The sequence below is a fragment of the Pararge aegeria genome, chromosome 6 (genome assembly GCF_905163445.1).
Source record: "Pararge aegeria chromosome 6, ilParAegt1.1, whole genome shotgun sequence".
In the NCBI taxonomy this organism is placed as follows: domain Eukaryota; kingdom Metazoa; phylum Arthropoda; class Insecta; order Lepidoptera; family Nymphalidae; genus Pararge; species Pararge aegeria.
Window position 1 is genome coordinate 18523661 of NC_053185.1, and position 18540 is coordinate 18542200.

Below are 18540 nucleotides of genomic sequence, written 5' to 3' on the forward strand. Positions count from 1 at the left end.
TTCTATTCTTCTTTGAAACTCTAAAGATCTCTAAGCAGTAGAAGAGAGTTGTAGTTCTAGTTCTAGAGTCCCTAATATAATTATTATCAACCAAAAAACGTAATAATTTTCTTACGACAATTGAACTCTACAAATTATGTGATTTCAATAAATATACTTATAAAGATTTAGTAATCGAGAAAGCGTATTCTACTTTATTAAATATAAAAAAAATTATGAAAATAAAGTTGTAAGCGTATCCGAAACTTATGACATCATCAGCTGTTACATGTCAGTGTGACAGTTGAATAACTTTTTCACATTGACATCCAAATATTTTTTTTAACCAAAAAGTAACTTAATTCCTATTTTTATGTAAATATATAGTAAGTAATAAAATTAAAGTATAATGTACAAAAAATATCCGTGTTAGATATAATATATGCATGTGTTGTCTGTGCTGCCTTAGGTTAAAGAGCTAACTAGCTAATAACAACTATTTCTTGGTACAAATTCAAAATTAACTTTTCATTAGTTTCACCGATCAATCTCCTTCGTGCCTTCTTCATCTACAAGACACTGGCGAAGTACCTTGTGCCCAGTTGGCACAGACAAAAGCCATAAACAAGAATTGAATTGAATTGAACTTAATTCCTGGGCAAATGGTGATATACTACTGTAACAAATCACTAGTTAGTTTTGAGGTTAGAAACTGTCAAATGATGTAAATATGGTTTAGGTTTTGGTTGTGTGAAATATATAAATAAAAAATAATTATTCTATAATCCTAGTAGTCAATTGAATATCCATAACACAATGCCAGTATTATGTACAACTGGATGTGGCAAAAATGCATCCTTAAAGGTAAATCCTTTCTCCTGTTTTTATTTATTACTCAAAAATATAATTAGATTTTCATATTATTTCTTTTTTCTGATTTCAGCGTCCAAAAACAGGTGATGCATTATGCAAAGAATGTTTCTTTTGGGCATTTGAAACGGAGATCCACTTTACCATTACAAGAGGGGAATTGTTCAATAGAGGGGATTCCGTCGCTGTCGCCGCGTCAGGTGGCAAGGACTCCACTGTTCTGGCACATGTTCTCAAAACTCTGAATGAGAGATATGATTATGGCTTGAATCTTATGCTTTTGTCGATTGATGAAGGTATTGTTGAAGTAAACTTTGTTATGCATAGCTTAGGTATTAATCTCACTACATATGAGACCTCTTTCATAGGAGAGAGGTTTTTAGAGCAAGGACCAACCATGCTGCTCCAATGCAGTATGGTTGGTCCTTGCTCTTTATATTATACTAGCGTACCCAGCCCGCCTCGCCAGGCTAGATTTTGCTTTATTTTATTTAAACAATAAACTTACATCATTAAATTTTAAATTTAAGTCTCATATTATATTAAATCTTTTTTTTCTCTCCGTATTCATTCTCTTCTATTCTCTTCTCGAGCGGGTGAAGATCATTATCTACACCCATGTACACCCAATAATAGAATATCATCATAGTAAATAAAAGCTGTATTTGACAGTTTTACAGTTCAAAAATAGGAGTGATCCGATCGTCACCAAACTTTACAAGATTACTCACCAGGTCAATCCGGAGATTCCCTGAAAGTTTCATCGAAATCGGTCCAGCCGTTTCACAGCCTATATGGAACATACCCACATACTTTCTCTTTTATATAAATAGATATTATAAATTTCTTGTATTGTACTAAGTTGTATACGTACAATGCTTGTATTTCGAGGTATTGTACATATACAACTTATTTTGACCAACATAGATTTTTTGACCTTTTGCTCATTGCAAAATACAGAGGATTGTTATATCAAAAGCTAGTACCTATTATATAATTTATGCAATGCATAAGTTTTTACAATGCGGTTATTTTATAGGAATCAACCAGTATACCCACATACTACCTTTCTGCAAAAACCAAAGGTTGTTGGAACGTTGTTGGTTTTCAAACTTGCTTTTTCCAGGTATTACTGGTTACCGAGATGACAGTCTTGAAACAGTTATGCAGAACAGTGCAGACTATGTGATGCCACTAAAAATATTATCATACAAAGACTTGTATGGATGGACTATGGACGAAATCGTTGCTCAGATTGGACGAAAGAATAACTGTACCTTTTGTGGAGTGTTTCGAAGGCAGGCATTGGATAGAGGGGCTGCATTACTTAATGTGAAGTGTATAGCAACCGGTCATAATGCTGATGACATTGCGGAGACTGTACTTATGAATGTACTGAGAGGGGATATTGCAAGGTTGAAGAGATGCACTGCTATATCAACCGTAAGTTTTTGGTCTTGTTTGTCAACCTCACTGGTGCAGTTATTTTGAGAACTCCCAGGCATGCAGGCTTCCTCACGATGTTTTTCTTCACCATTGAAGGAAGTGATATTTTAATTGCCTAAAACACATAACTTAGAAAATTAACTCTTTTAACTGCATGCTGCACAGCTTTATATAATATACACTAAATCTGAGTTAAATCATCACATACCTATTTCAACTTACGTTATACGAATTTATAAACCTATCGTAAGTACCTACTAAAAAGCTTTTAATTTTCTTTTTCCAGGGCAGTGAAGGGACAATCCCTCGAGTGAAACCATTGAAATATACTTATGAAAAAGAAATAGTAATGTACGCACACTATAAGAAACTTGTCTACTTTTCAACCGAGTGTGTATTTGCTCCGAACGCTTATAGAGGCCATGCTCGAGCCCTGCTTAAAGACATGGAGAGAGTAAGGCCCACATGCATCATGGATATTATTTACTCAGGTATGAACACTATTTTCTACTTGTTTTGGTTATGGAATCTGCTGGTGATGATGCAGTCTAAGATAGTATTGGGTTTACCTGTTAGAGGTTATATTGCATGACAGTTATATTCAAAATTCAAAATTCATTTATTTCAGTTCATTTAGTAGACCTAATACAAGCACTTTTGAAACGTCAAGTCTGTCCGTGTGTAGTGACTCTACCATCGGTTCGGAAGGCAGATTTTACCGAGAAGAAGCCGGCAAGAAACTCAGCAGTTGCTCTTTTCCAACATCAAAAATTTACATTTTACATTTTAACATTCATTTTTCTATCTTGTGAGAGAAGAAAGCGGAGCCGGATGCTTACAAGCAACCTTGTCATTAAGAAACTCATCAATTGTATAATAACCTCGCTGTAATAAATGTGTTTTAACACATTCTTTAAACTTATGCATTGGTAGGTCCAAAATTACCTTAGGAATCATATTATAAAAGCGTATACTCAATCCCACAAATGACTTCTGCACCATTCGCAGACGATTTGCAGATGTCACTTATTTATGACCATTTCTTGTAAGTCGACTGTTTATATCCACTTTTTGTTTATAAAGACTAATATATTGTATTACAAATACTACATTGTTATAAATATATTGTGAGGCTACCGTAAGTATACCTATTTCTTTAAATTTTTCACGGAGGGATTCACGTGATTTAAGTTTATATATTAACCGTACAGCTCTTTTCTGCAAAATATGAATATAGTTTCAATATCAGCACCTTTCCCCATAATAAGATCCCGGACGGAAATAAGACATCACACTATGAAAGTACGCCAAGTAAACAAGTCTTGCTGTTTCTACGTCAGTAATCTGTCTAATTTTCCTGACTGCGTAGGCAGCCGAGCTTAGTTTACCTGCTAGTGTATCTATATGGGTACCCCACTGAAGCTTACAATCCAAGGTCATGCCCAGAAATGTCGAATGTGGAATCCTCCATTTTTAGTGATTCTCCATTTATTATTATATTTTTATTAACTTTCTTTACATTTGGTGAAATAAATTCCACACACTTAGTTTTTTTTGCATTTAAAAGTAAATTATTGACAGTAAACCAGTGCGGCACATGCGACATAGCACGGCTTACATCGTCAGAGTTGTCTCTACCTCTATCATTTTTAAAAATTAGAGATGTATCATCTGCAAACAGTACAATGTCACAGGTTTCACTGACATGGTAGATCATTTATATACACCAAAAATAGAAACGGACCCAAGATTGAACCCTGTGGGACACACATTGACGTAGCCGACCCCTGCGACTGCAATGTCTTTTATGCAAACCCTTTGGGTTCTGTCACTGAGATAAGAGGCAACCAAATTTAGTGCAACGTTTTTGATACCATAATGTGCTAGTTTAAGAAGCAAGGTTTCATGATCAACACAATCGAATGCTTTGGATAGATCACAAAAAACACCAATGGCATTCTGCGAACGTTCACAGGCATCCTACACATGTTTTAAAAGTTTAGCGCCTGCATCCGTAGTGCTACTACCTTTAGTAAAACCGTACTGCTCCGGATGTAGTAAGTTATTTACATTGAAGTGATTCAAAAGTTTATTTAATATAATTTTTTCAAAGACCTTACTAAGAGCTGGTAAGATTGAAATGGGTATGTAATTGTTAATGTCGTTTTATTGCCAGATTTAAATAGAGGTATAAGTTTACTATGTTTCATTTCAATTTGGAAAAGTACCTCTATCAACAAATTCATTAAAAAGTATGGCTAAGTAAGGGGCAATAACGTCTTTAATGTTATAAACGTACCCATAAAACACCAGTTTTTTTCTGTTTCAACAACTTAAAATTCTTTATTATATCATATGCAAATATATGTTTAAAATTAAATAAAACTTTGCACTCATTAACGTTGTTCCTCAATAAACTGAGCTGCAGCAGGTGAAGAATTAAGTGAATCAGTCAACAAAATAGGAACACTCTGACAAAAGTTTTCAAAGGTACTTGCAACCTCACTGTCAGCGGTAACTTTATTATCATTAATAATTAATTCAAAGTTTACGCCGCGAGATTTAGCTTTCCCAGTTTCATTATTAACAATTTTCCAGATTGTTTGTACTTTGTTATCCGATATTTGTTATTAAACCAATAATAATCAGTCATACCAATATAATCACGCGACATCCAACTAAACTAACTAGCCACGGCCGAAGCCTCTCACCAGAAAAATTTACAGGAGGTTTAACACCTGGTCCTCGCGACATCCCACTAAACTAACTAGCCACGGCCGAAGCCTCTCACCAGAAAAATTTACAGGAGGTTTAACACCTGCTCCTCAGGTTGAAGGACACAGGACGGCAATTTTAGGACGTGTTCCTTACATGCCCTTCGAAGTGTTGCTATGTGATCAACACAGTTTGCAACTCTAAGTCGTAGTTCACGCACTAGTCGCGTTACGTTCACGCACTCGTCGCGTTACGTTCACGCACTCGTCGCGTTTGCTACAAATAAATGCGGATGACAACAGTCAACGTATAAACAGGATTTAAAAACGTACTAGAAACAAGAACGAGAACTACTCTCGGCCTTTAGTCATTAAAATTACCAATTTTAGTTTTACGACTTTTCAAGATTCAGTATTAATTTATTTCATTCAAAAAAAATAATAAATCATGTTATTTCTATTGGATAGAAGCAGGCGTAATTGTTAATGAACAATTACTCATTGTAAAGTAAACATCTCCTGAGGATGCTCCGGTTTCGGAGATAAACGTGCGTAGAGGGACATTGCCGAAGATCTGTTTGGTGTGGAGTATAAGGATTGAAAAAATTATAAATTACTCCATACAGGTTCGCGGGGTATAGCAAATTAAGCTATAACATGTTATTTCTGTAAAGTGACATTACACTGTGAAACCAAATACGTGTGGTTATACTACGTCGCGTAGCCGGGTCAGTGACCGCACGATAGAGTCGAGGTCCGCGCACTGTTGCCGGTATTACATTACAGAGTAGTAACAAGTAGAGTATCTATGTATAATATATTGTAAATTTAATATTTCACAAACTATGAAATTAAAAAAAAGTCATAGAACAACAGTTCTTAGTTTTAATGTAAACAACTACAGGCCGGGATCTTTCTGGTATTTTTAAATGTGTTAAATTGCAGGTATATTATGTATGTTATATATTTATATATATTATGTATATTTTATATTTATATATTACGTTTATTTATTTCAATTATCTATGTATTTGTATTAAGCATATACATTTTGGAATTTATGTATATATTAAAACACTCTTGGCACTATCCAGTTCTCTTGCTGTCAGTCCTTTTTACAAAGGTTGTCTGTAAGAGATTGCTTGCAGCAATAAGGCCGCCTTTGCATGTCTACATTGTTTATTGTATACTCCTTAATGTTTTTTTTCCTGTAACGTGCAATAAAGTGTTTCTTATTCTCTTTCTTGCGGCGATTGCTGTATTGGTGCAACCAATTATAACTGCTCATTTCTTACAGGTGAAACAATGTCCGTGAAAGAACAAGTATCACTACCGACACAAAGAGTATGCTCTAGATGTAAGTTCGTCTCGTCTCAAGAAGTGTGCAAAGCTTGTGTCCTTCTAGAGGGACTCAACAAAGGCCTACCAAAACTTGGTATCGGCAAAAGTTCTAAAGCTAAGAGAATGCTAGACGACTACAATGCAAAACAGAATGAGAAACTAGAAGAAGCTATAAATGAAATAAATAATGAATCCAAGAAAAATAATTGTATATCTAAAGGCAAAGTGTGCAGATCCACTTGCAAAAGCAAAAATGCACAGAGTAATTTAATAGACGGAAAGACGGATGAGAACACAAACACTTGTAATAATGAGCGAGATGCAAACATAAGTAATGAAAAAACAAATTGTTGCGGTGATAAAATATGTAATCGCAAGGATAAAGCAAATGAAACTAGTGAACCGAATTCAAAAGCCGCAAAGCTTTTAGCGGAATATGGAATACCAGAAAACAATTCCGTTGAAACAATAATTCCAAACGGAGAAGAAAGTAAGAATCTAATCAGTGCAAATAATTTATCAAATGATATAAATTCAACACGAGAGAAGGAGAGTGAGAAAGAAATCAGTAATCCCGTCAATAATGAAGAATTTGAAGTCGATCTTCACACTAATGATGATATTGTACTAAAAGAGGAAGACGAGACGTGTGCTGGCGCGTGCGGAAAGATAGATTCCTTACATATAGGTTTTTGACGATACATAGTACATTATTCATATTTATGATGTGAAACCTAAATAATTATGTACATAATATCTTTGTATATTGAATAAAATAGAATTAAGGAATACCTTGTTTAATTAGTAACAACATGCTAACATACATTACGAAAAAGCTAAATTTGCTATACTCCGCGAACAGCAGGAGAATCTGTATGTTCTAATTTAAAATTTCTTCAACCCGTATACTCCACACCAAACAGATCCTCGGCAATGTACCCTCTACGCACGTTTCGCTCCGAAACCGGGGCATCCTCAGGAGATGTTGACTTTATAATTATTCATTGTATACAAATGTGGTGTGGAGTATCTGGATTGAAGAAATTATAAATTACACCATACAGATTCTCCTGCTGTTCGCGTAGTATAGCAAATTAAGATTAATTTTCATAATTTAATATGGATTTCCGCAAAGTAACGCCTGCTTCTATCCAATATGCTAACATAACGTATGTTACCTGACTTTGGGTACCTGAACTTTTAAATTCCTGAGGTTCCTTTCCTTAAACCCGGCATATATTCTAACGGCCCAGTGAGAAAAAGAAGAAGACAGTTTCTTCTTTTTCTCACTGGGCTCGTCCCATAAGCCTAGCAGGCCGACCAGGTTGCCGAGGACTTTCGCTATTGTAGCTGGGGATCCCAGGTAGATTTTGCGTTGGTCTGGCAAGCCTGTGCAATCCAGCATCACGTACTTTGGTGTTTCATCCGCGTCCATGCATGCTCTGCATAGAGCTGTCTGTGACACCTGTGTACAGGAAAATGTCTGGAAAGATGTTCGGTTGTAGGATGTGCCATGTGTAGTCCCAGCACCTGGCCTCCTGTTTTATTCGAATACCAAACAACAGGTCGCTCGTTTTATTCTGGCGGTGGCGGATATTGTTACCTCATACCAATCCATCGCGGACTTATCCCAAACATTTATTTTGTAATGGCACCAATAGGTTACCAAAAAATAAATCAAAACTATAACATACAAACCACTAATCCGTGCTGGGCCAGCGTGGTGGACTACGGCCTTAACTCCGTCTCATTGTGGGAGGAGACCCGTGCACTGTAGTTGGCCGGTAATTGGTTGATTTTATAATAAAAATAAGTCTTAATGTAAACCCACACAAAATTACCTCAGCATGCTTAAAAGAATAAAAATTAAAAATTGAACATGAAGCCGTCGTTCAGCTACTTAAATCGGAACCCGATCCCTTGTGTTAAATTATAATACATAATAATAATAAAATAGTTTATTCACAAGAATACATACAGTTTTTATAATGTTAAGTAGTTATTATAATATTTATACAAACAAATGCGTACCTCACAAATTATATTGGTGTGTATGTAATGGTGCAATTTAAAATCTACTGTCCCTGATTGAGGTAAAAACCTGTATTACAGGCGACAGTGCTCTCCTTAAATTGTTGTCTCCGATGATTGCAGTGCGTGTGTGAGTTTGCGTCGCGTAGGTAATTGTACTCGCGTATATGTTTGCTTATACAAGATAATTATTATAATAAATTATATATACATATATAAATTTGTTTTGCAGGTGTGTGTGTGTGTTTGTATGTGTGCGTGTTTGTATTAAATTGACTATGTGGAGTCCAAAGATCACAATACACAGAGGCATTCGCTAACGTTGCCCAATCGGAATCTCTTATATCTCTCTCTCTTTCTTTATGTGACAGAGAGCGTCCGTGGAATTTGTTTTTTTACTCAGTTACAAGTCCATTACAATGTCATACAAATTACATAATTATTATTTTTTCAAAAAAGAATGTCCATCTAATGTTTACATTTGAAATGTAACCCTGTGAGGGCGCTGAAACCAGAATTATCAGCAGCATTCTTGCAATGTTATGATCCGTCACTTGATTACGTATCTCGCGACAGCAATGCGACAGGCGTAAATCTTGCAATCACTGCTGTCAAACGTCACTTTTGTTTATTTATTGTATGGAAAACTGTGTATATATAAACGTTTTCCCTCATTTATCCTATTGTATGATATTGAGTTGTAAATAAGTGGCTGGTTTAAGTATTCCATATTATTAAATTGTATTATTGTTGAATCCAATTATTTAAACGATAAAAAAGCTTGGGTATGAATTGCTCTAGCTTCATAGCTTAATATAAATTCACTGTGAGATGGTAATAACAAAAAAAAATTACTCGGCTAAGTTTGCTGTGGGCTCTTCTTAGACCAGGGCGCGTTTGGAACCCTCGTAGCTTTGGGTTTAAGTTGGCGAACGAAGTTATCACCATCCCCTTACAATTATTTAAGCGTTTGTTAGGAAATAGGGAATTACAGCACTTTATCTATGATAAACCCGATCATTATATTAAATATATCAACAAATCATAGTTTGTATACTCATTGATAATGTATTGAAAATAGAATAATGGACTTTAGTAGACTGTCAAATAAAAGTATAGGATCTATGGCGGGAGACGCGAGTTTGACAAGATCGATTGGCGGGAAAGAAAAGTTAGCACGGATTTTAATTAATTAATTGAGAAAAGGAGATTAAGTAAAGTATTGTGGATAGAACGTTACAAATTGGGAATAGATGATTTATAATGGAAACGATATACTTAAGGAAATATTGTTGTGACGAAACAAGAGTCGTATGTATTGGTGATGGAGTTGAGATAAGTTGTTGGTACTATGTTGGTACCTGATGTTGCATCAGATAAGTATATATCATCTTTTGGTTTATTTAGGTATCATATATGGAGCCCTAGCATAACTTTATACCGACAGTTTATTTAACAGAGGTTGCTCTATACAAACAACTTGTTCCAAAAGTCCTGATGTTATAAGTGATAATAGTAGTTATGTTCGACCTGTCTTATATGTCTTGTATCAAAGGGCCTAGCGTTATTACATATGACAATGTTGTAATTGTGTTTATAAGTTGTTTTAATTGATTGAATAAAAGAGCAACGGTAGAGTTTCTTGCCAGTGGTCTTCTCTGCCGAAGACAGCATTCCGAACTGATAGTAGAGTCATTTGAAGGTAACAAGTAATATGAATTATAGAGAAGCCTAATATACAGTATTAGAGTCAGTCTAGTTGTTTTATTTCACTCCTTGGGAAGTCAGGTTTATAGAGTACAGACCCACAACACTGCTCTAAAGCAGGTTGGTGGGCTTTAATGATGTCTTTTATAAAATGAATACTTTAATATGAGAAACTAGGTATTTAGCTTCAATAATACTGTTAATTAATGAAAGATCTAAGTGCCATCCTGAACATTGTGGGTATTATAGTGAATATCTTAATACCTGGGCCTTCCATTCTTTATATTTTTTTAGCACGTTCATATATACATATATGTATGAACGCTTCATAAGTGCCTGTGATAGGCCTACATGAATAAAGAAATTTTCAATTGGACGACGGTTCAGCAACATTGAATTTGCATAAGACCAGGCAAATAATACAATCATTATAATATTAAAATAGTTTTATTTCAATCTAACTTTCGCCCATACATCATTAGCTTATTCGTATCTCTTATAAACAGAAAACATTTTTTTCAATAGCTTTTTCGTCTCTCTTACAAACAGAACAAAACATTTTTAGTTATAAATACAGAAACCGACGCTGACAGCTTTAATAGGTATATCATAGCATAATTCGATTTTGAGCATCGTTTTAACTATTGGTGGGATTATGTCGAAATATCTGCACCTTCTTAAAGTCACACCACACAATTCCAAAATCCCAACTTACGAATAATACGTAAAAAGTAAAGCCTAATCAGAGAAGATTCCTAGGATACATTTACCTTGTACGAATCGATTTTAACTAAGCAACTCATGAAATCAAATAAATAAAACTCATAAAACCTAACTTGTCTATGATGCATGTCAATATGATAATACAAACACAAAGTTAGGTAATTTGTGTTTGTATTATCATATTTTTCGTAACGAATTAAGGTTATTAAAAAAACGGATTTATATATTTTTGACAGTTTACGAGTCCTCTAAACTTACGATCCGCCGAATCGGTGTCGTAACTTAAGACGGCGCCTTACATCGTTATATATCACATAAGAGTTCGTAAAATGTTTTTTTTTTCTCACCTAAATCACTAGGCATCCGATTAAGTCGATTCCTAAATTTAGTGAAAACGAGCATCAGTCTGGTAGGTCGGGAAAGTGCGTTAGCAACTTTACAAAACATACATTAACGCCATCGGACGAGTTTAGTTTACTCTTAAAGTGCAATTCAAGTTTATAAAATCTATCAAACAGATATAATAAATTAAAGGAACTCAAAACAAGTCAACAACGCGTAATAACTAAACAAAAAACGAAGCACCAACGCGACTAGAAACTGATTTTTGTATTATACTTTTAGTACAAGATTTGCTTGCTATGGAAGTCGTTTTCGAATCGAAATACTTGACCATTAGAGTAAAATTGATCTTAGGTATATTGTATTAAAGCTCAAACTTGGCTAGAAAACGTTTGTAATGAAAATCAGAAGTACAGGAATGGTGATTCTCAACCAAAAGATATAGGTTCATTTTACTTTGACGGTATAGTTTTATATGCGAAACTGTACTAAGGGTTACCAAAAAACTAGCAAAATATTTGATGTAAGCAGATATTTTCGAAGTTCAAGCTGTACAAAATTAGGTTCATATAGACGTGTCGCCATAATTTTGGCGGATCGATAGATTTTGCAGTTTTATTTTTTGAAATTAAATACCAATTTCATTTTGAATATAAACAACGATATTCTTTGTCACTGACAATGCCTAGTGTCTGCCGACACGATTGTAGTTCTTTCGATTCGGTAAACCTAGATATTACTCCTATATACAATATGTCAGAGTAAGCTGTATATTAGTGGAGAAAAAATATTATAGTAGTGTATCACTGTACATTTCTTAAGAGGGTTTAGGGTGCAAATAAATGGTATGGTAACAGTCTACGTGATGAAAGCGGGCGCCCGGGAGTCTATCCGCTCCCGGCAGATGGGGCACTTGTCCCGGATGTTCTCCGAGCAGTCCTCGCAGAGACAAACGTGCCCGCATGGCAGGAGAATTATCTGAAATCAACAATATAATCTTTGTAAAACAAAACATTAGCCTTATAGGTCATTAGTTTAAAAAGTTAAATGTATTGATAAATGTGTATACCGGACGTGATTGATAAATAAATCAGTATCGCATCAGCTAGCGTGTTTTACTACAGTCTCTTTAAAAAAAGTGGAAATAAACAATCGACTTACTAGAAAAGGACGCAAATCGGTAAAATCGTCATATCGTCTTAGAAAAGTGCAGAAAACCTTTTTGGGGCTGAATGTGTGAATAACATGAAATCGAAGTTAATATTAGATTTACCATAAGTTTAAAGAACGTATCAAAACGCATTTAATACATCGAGTTAACTATGCTATTCATGAATTTCTTAATGACAAGGTCCACTCTCATTCACAATAATCGTTAAATTGTAAGATGAGATTCTTACCGGCTTCGACTCTGTAGAATCTGAGTTTCGAACGGGTGTTAAAGTCACTACAAACAGGCATGACTTTTAAAAGGTCATTAGTTATTCCGTGCACAAGATTTTTCTTAAAATGCTTGATTTTTTGTTTGAAATTAGCCAAAAATGTCGTCATATCATGGGTAACTATGTAATTTTTGACGTGACAACGTCTTATAATTCGATGGAGCCGGCTGCACGCACGAAAAAACATGACGTATGCGGCGTTACCTCGCTCTGAGGCGTTCCATTCAAGGCTTGAAGTGCAAGCGAGAGCGCGGAACGAGCGACAAAGAGGCACAGTCGGCCTCCGCGTTCGACATCTGTCTCTCTCCTACTTGAGTGAGCGATGCGTCCGCGTGGACAGCTTCTATACAATAATACATTTACATGTTTTCGGCAAGGATGAAGTGCAGTGAAAAGTGAATGTGGTGTCAATTGTTTATAGCAACGATAATATCTATCAAACAAATAAAATTAAAATTTTCTTTTGAAAAATGCAATCATTCCATCAGTGTTTTCTTACGACGTTGTCACGTTCAACTACCGATTACAGACAACCAATTTTTTATTCTCAAAATTAAGCTTTTTCTATTTAAACATCTTGATTGATAAGAATTGACACCAATCTATTTGAAAATATGTATGAATATAGCATTTTTGTTCTTTGCAGCGACCTCGTATTCTGTGGAGTAAAAAAAACTTAAGGATAGGCATTGTAAGAGTTATTAAAAGCCTACCCTTAAGTATTTAGAACTCGTACTGGAGATTTTCAACATTTTATTTTCATACCCTGTGCATACCCTCTATGCACGCCACTGGCCGTGCTGGTTGTTACGATCGAATGGGACACGAGTTGAACAAATTGGATAAGTAATTTTTGAATACTGAAGATCTTCTCACCTCTTTGGGGTTCTCAGTGCACACGACACACAGCTGCACTTCGCTGAGGTTTTTGTCCCTGGTGTGCGCGCGCCGCTCTCTGCGGCCCGCCGCGAGCTGTTTCTTCATCAAATCCTCGGCCTCGCGGCGCCGGCGCTTCTTGAGATACTTGTACACTATGCGCCCGGAGGCCAGCGCGGCCACCGTGCCGAAAACTACCATGAGGATTCTACAATGGAAGTTGGAAAATGGAAGTTCTTTAAAAAAATATTGAGTTTTTTTTTTTATAAAACAAAAAGATTTGATCGACTGTAAAAAAGAGTGCATTAGTGGAATTTGAATTATAAATTTCCAAACTGTCCCTGCCGGGAATCGAACCCGGTACCTCCTGCTTAAATTCACTGGGCTCACCGTTGCGCCAGATCACAAAAAAAAAACAAATTTTGTAGAATAAAGTAATTCTTTTTATAATAAAAGATTTGATTGACTGTGAAAAAGAGTGGAATGTGAGTTCAATCTCACAATTACGTATTGAATCGACAAGCCAATACGAGATTCTATTCACACAGTCAGATAAATATAATACTGCGTTATATTTTAAACAGTAGCGGTGATAGCCTAGAAGTGGTGATAGCTTAGTGGGTAAGGCTTCGGCTGTCCTATCGTGGAGACCGAGTTCGAGCCGCGGCACGCACTACTAACATTTCGGAGTTATATGCATTTTTTTAAACTTAAGTAATTTAAATATCACTTGCTTTAAACGGGGAAGGAAAACATCGTGAGGAAACCTGCATGCCTGAGAGTTCTCCATAACGTTCTTGAGGGCTTCTGAAGTCTACTGATCTACACTTGGCCAACGTGGTAGACCACCAGCCTAAACCCTACTCATTCTGAGACCCTTCTCAGAATGAGTAGGGTTACCCTAACCCGTAACCTAGGCCGGTAATGGGTTGGTATTGTAAAATATAGTTCTGAATTAGTTAATAATGAAGTGTGAAAGGCTGAAAAGGCTTAAATAAAAAAAAATGAAAGATTATATGAAACCAGTGTAATATCAAACTGTCTTTAATGCAAACGATACTACTGCCGGCCGTTTTACACATACAGGGTGTATTGCTAAGCAAATATGAAAATCTAGCTGTTGCCCGCGACTTCGTCTGCGTTTGATTTTGTTTTTTGATGTGGCATTAAATTTAGTTGTAGATCTAAAAAAAATTAAAGTATTCTGTATCGCTTAGCCTTAAATGAGGGGTTTGCTGCTGTCCGCTGAGGAGTTCTGTCCTCTATCTCCAAACTCTATAGTACAAAAATAATTATGGAAATCGGTTATTATTTGTCGGAGTTATGGTGTAAAATCGTCAAACACTCATCCCCTCTCCCAAAGGAACAGAGCTTAATGTCGGGAAAAAAAGTATTCTATATTACTTCTAACACTTCCAAGAATATGTGTACAAAGTATCATGAGGATTGGTTAAGTAGTTTTTGCGTGAAAGTGTAACAAACAAACTTACATTGACATTTATAATATTAGTAGTGATTACAAAGAGTCATAATTACCTCAAGAAATCCCGTGAACTCGCAAGCCTCTTCAATAAACTAGATTTAGTAGCTGTCGTCAAATAAAGCGGCAACCCATCCCTGGGCGGCTGGATCTTGAGGCCAGCGCTGGTCCCGCTTAACTCCCCTATAGCGGTGATGTAGGAGCCGTCCCGTAACATCTCCTCCATGGTCTGAAGGCCGCGCTGTCGCACCCCAGAGAAAAAGCCCCACACGTGGTCTATGACACCCGGCGACATGGGCTCGAATTTGTCTGATATAACATCCAGATCTAGGAAAAAAAATTAAACCTTTAAAGCAAAAACACTTAGAAATAACAACTTTTGTATGTGACAATAACGGAGATTCGTGGCTTAATCTGCTTTCCAAAGCAAGTGGGCGGACATTGCTGACACCTAGAAAGACATCTGTCAAGTTAGTAACACCCTGAACTTACGAAATTGGAACTTCCACCTGCACAGCTAGCATGGGCAGGAGACAATTATATCCGGGGAAAGGATATATACGGAAAAGGCCCCTCTTAACTATCCTACTAAAATTATAAACGAGTCGAAGTCGCGGGCAACAGCTAGTAAAAAATTAATAAATAAATAATACTGCTAGTAAAGGTAGAAAGCCTAGTGTGAAAAATATATATATATTTTTTTTTTAAATAAAAACATTTATTGAAACTAAAATGTTACACAGAATATCAATACAATAGTAGAAAGAAAAAGAAATACAACACAAAAAGAAAAAACAATTTCACATGAATTGGTTAACATATTAAATTTGTAAAGCTGAATGCACATAATATTGATATTTGCGTCTTATTATTGATAACCTGTGGACCCCACACTAGGCGACCTGTATCGTGGGTATGGAGGGTAGAGGAAAGGAGGATCATCTGTGTATATGAAAAAGTGTCGTCAAAATGTATTAAATTAGGATGGCGCCACATTTGCATCAAGGTAACTCTTACAAGAAGCGCCAAATATAAATATTGTTAGAGTAGGCTTGAAAAATAAACAAGGAAGTAAGGTTATATTTACCACAATATTTTGTACAAGGTAAGTTGTTGAAATTCTCAATAATTAACTACTTTAGTCGATAATGACATTAAAATTTTTAACTCGGCATACTTCAATTCATCTATGATTGCTACTTTCATACCATACCCTGTGCATCCACCAGCGCCATTGTGGAGGATTTTTGAACTGTTATTTAGCGCATACAACTGGACACTTTTTCAACTTTTCTCCCATATAAGATGACTCTCCTTACCTCTACCCTCCATAATCGTGGGGCCCATTTAATAGATTGCCAAAATTGATTGCTCGGCCAAAAAGGAGAAATTGATGAAGGTGACAGTTTTAAATAAAGAATGATGAATGATGAATGAGGCATATTCAGTCTTAACATACCTAACAATTCTGCTGCTAATGCATCTACAACTTCAATGTTATATTTGCCATTGCTGAGAACAAATGGAGTTGAATTGCACACTTCATGTATTGTGCGAGTCTGATCTGACCAAAACCCAGCTGATGTTCTAGCTATTACATGCTCTTTTATTGTCAGCCTGCAAAACAAAGAACAACAAGAGTAATTAATTAAAGTTTTGACATTGAATTGAGACTGTAGCTTTAATATGCAACCCATTCTGAAGCAACACAAATTTATGTACAATTGTACAAAAACTTAATGATTTTAAAGTTTCATTTAAGTTTAAAAAAAATATTCAATTAATGTAAACCAAATTGTACTCTCTTGCTCTGTATTTATATCTCTGAAACTATATTATAAGATAAAAGTGTATTCTTTCATTCATTCACAAAGCAATTTTATTGAGGTAGTATTTTTATTAGCAAATATGAATGAATATAATAATTACTGAACATGGTTTTCGAAAATACTATGTAAACCAATGTATTGATGTGCCCATAAATATTGAAAACTGCAGCTATAATTTATCCCAAAAAAACCTTGGATCAAAATTTATGTTCTAACCAAACTCATGGGAAAATCCTCACATATACCACCACACCACAGGGAGGTGCTGTTGTTATGCCACCTCTTATGCTGACTAAAACCCCACAGTGTTCCAACTTGTCACCTGGTGACTGAGTGCCAGAATGCTTTCGCACACAACTTTTCTAACCTAACTTTAGTTGTTACTAGTAGCATGGGGACAACAAGAGTACACTTTTCCTATAGCTTCGGATTTAATAGTCGCTCACGTAATATAAATCTTGCCTATGCAGGCTTGCTGTATGAATTTTTTAATCTGATACTCTGATACTGATTTCTTACGAGTCTCAAATGGGGCATTAATTAGGCTGATTATAACAGAATAATTACTATACCTCTGAATTACTCCTGTTACGGACTGATTATAGTTGCTGGTGATAGGATTACCCAGTGGCTTCACCAGGCCTCGGATCACCACATATGGGATTGCATGACTGGGGTATTTATTGATTTCCTTGTTTAATGTTGAGTCTATGTCTAATACTGGTGCGGACTGAAATAAAGGGGTTTTATCTGATAAAATTTCAAGGTACTTTACAACTGCCCACCATGGTTAATGTACAACTTAGTAGAATTATACAGAATTAACCATGATACATGTTTTAATAAAACAATCAGCCAAATTATAAATGAACTGGAGTTTTGAATCATTATAAAATCTAATGCATAATTTTAAATGTTTGTACTCCCCATACTTTCTACTTTAAATCAATAGTAGTGAACATAGGGCTATATATCATATATCAAGGTCCTGGGTTTGATGACCGGGTCATATCAATAGTGGTGAAGTAATGTGTATTCAGCAAAGAAAATTTAGTAAGCATCTGAATTAGGTTATTTTGTCGTTCCTAGGCCTCAAAGATAGACCATCAGCCTTCACGAAGTCAACCCACATTGGAGCGGAATCAAGAATGTCAAAAAGAAAGTCTTGTTCCTGATATTAACAGGACAATGCGACAAATAGGCTTAGATCGGATGCCCCGAACTCCCTTTTCGATTCCTATCTGACTGTCTGTGTTAAAGAGTAAAAAATCCACCGACATATTTTCGCATTCATAATTCTAAGCACGGATTACGAGTTCAGATCACGTACCTGTAAAGCATTCAATATATGTTTACATTTAGTCAGCTGTTTAACACAAAATCCCAATATCAGAGAATCTATGCCGAGTATAACGGTTTCGCTGATGATCTCTGAAAAGAAATCCATGGTGGACCAATTCGCAGTACCATCTATTTAATGCATAGTTTGTACAGTCGTTCAAATATCCTGGGTAATTTATATTGATACTTGAACAAAGTTATCTAACAATTTAGGTAAATAACAATAATTTAGTTCGCAAAATTACTGTCAAACTCAAAACCAAAATAATTTGTCAAAGTCAATTGTCTATCTAATGACAGATGTCATCGAAGCTCTATACCGGAGTCTATGGTCCTTTGCTTTCCAATGCGCTTGTGCACTGCCCCAGATCTGATTTCGATAATTTGAGTTTAGTATAATGAAAATAAATCATGGTCAG

General features: G+C 35.6%; 2 protein-coding genes across 2 annotated transcripts; one reads left to right on the plus strand and one right to left on the minus strand.

The window, feature by feature from the left end:
• Window positions 1–631: 631 nt before the first annotated feature.
• On the plus strand, window positions 632–7132 carry LOC120624428 (cytoplasmic tRNA 2-thiolation protein 1). The gene is made up of 5 exons (XM_039890961.1): window positions 632–843; window positions 923–1145; window positions 1976–2292; window positions 2582–2786; window positions 6307–7132. The coding sequence occupies exons 1-5, from the start codon at window positions 796–798 to the stop codon at window positions 7044–7046; spliced, it is 1533 nt and encodes a 510-aa protein (XP_039746895.1). The 5' UTR covers window positions 632–795; the 3' UTR covers window positions 7047–7132.
• Window positions 7133–10516: 3384 nt separating this feature from the next.
• LOC120624429 (mitochondrial E3 ubiquitin protein ligase 1) lies at window positions 10517–18373 on the minus strand. Its single transcript, XM_039890962.1, has 6 exons — window positions 18111–18373; window positions 17353–17510; window positions 16411–16568; window positions 15008–15278; window positions 13472–13679; window positions 10517–12131 (listed from the first exon to the last, which is right to left on the minus strand). The coding sequence occupies exons 1-6, from the start codon at window positions 18225–18227 to the stop codon at window positions 12012–12014; spliced, it is 1032 nt and encodes a 343-aa protein (XP_039746896.1). The 5' UTR covers window positions 18228–18373; the 3' UTR covers window positions 10517–12011.
• Window positions 18374–18540: the final 167 nt, after the last annotated feature.

Coding starts and splice junctions, on each gene's coding strand:
- LOC120624429 (XM_039890962.1), bottom strand. CDS start 18,227: ATGGATTTCTTTTCAGAGATCATCAGCGAAACCGTTATACTCGGCATA. Junction 16,569..17,352: donor GTAACAGGAGTAATTCAGAG/GTATAGTAATTA, acceptor TTTGTTTTGCAG/GCTGACAATAAAAGAGCATG. Junction 12,132..13,471: donor GCACTGAGAACCCCAAAGAG/GTGAGAAGATCT, acceptor TGTTGATTTCAG/ATAATTCTCCTGCCATGCGG.
- LOC120624428 (XM_039890961.1), top strand. CDS start 796: ATGCCAGTATTATGTACAACTGGATGTGGCAAAAATGCATCCTTAAAG. Junction 2,293..2,581: donor GATGCACTGCTATATCAACC/GTAAGTTTTTGG, acceptor TTCTTTTTCCAG/GGCAGTGAAGGGACAATCCC. Junction 2,787..6,306: donor CATGGATATTATTTACTCAG/GTATGAACACTA, acceptor CATTTCTTACAG/GTGAAACAATGTCCGTGAAA.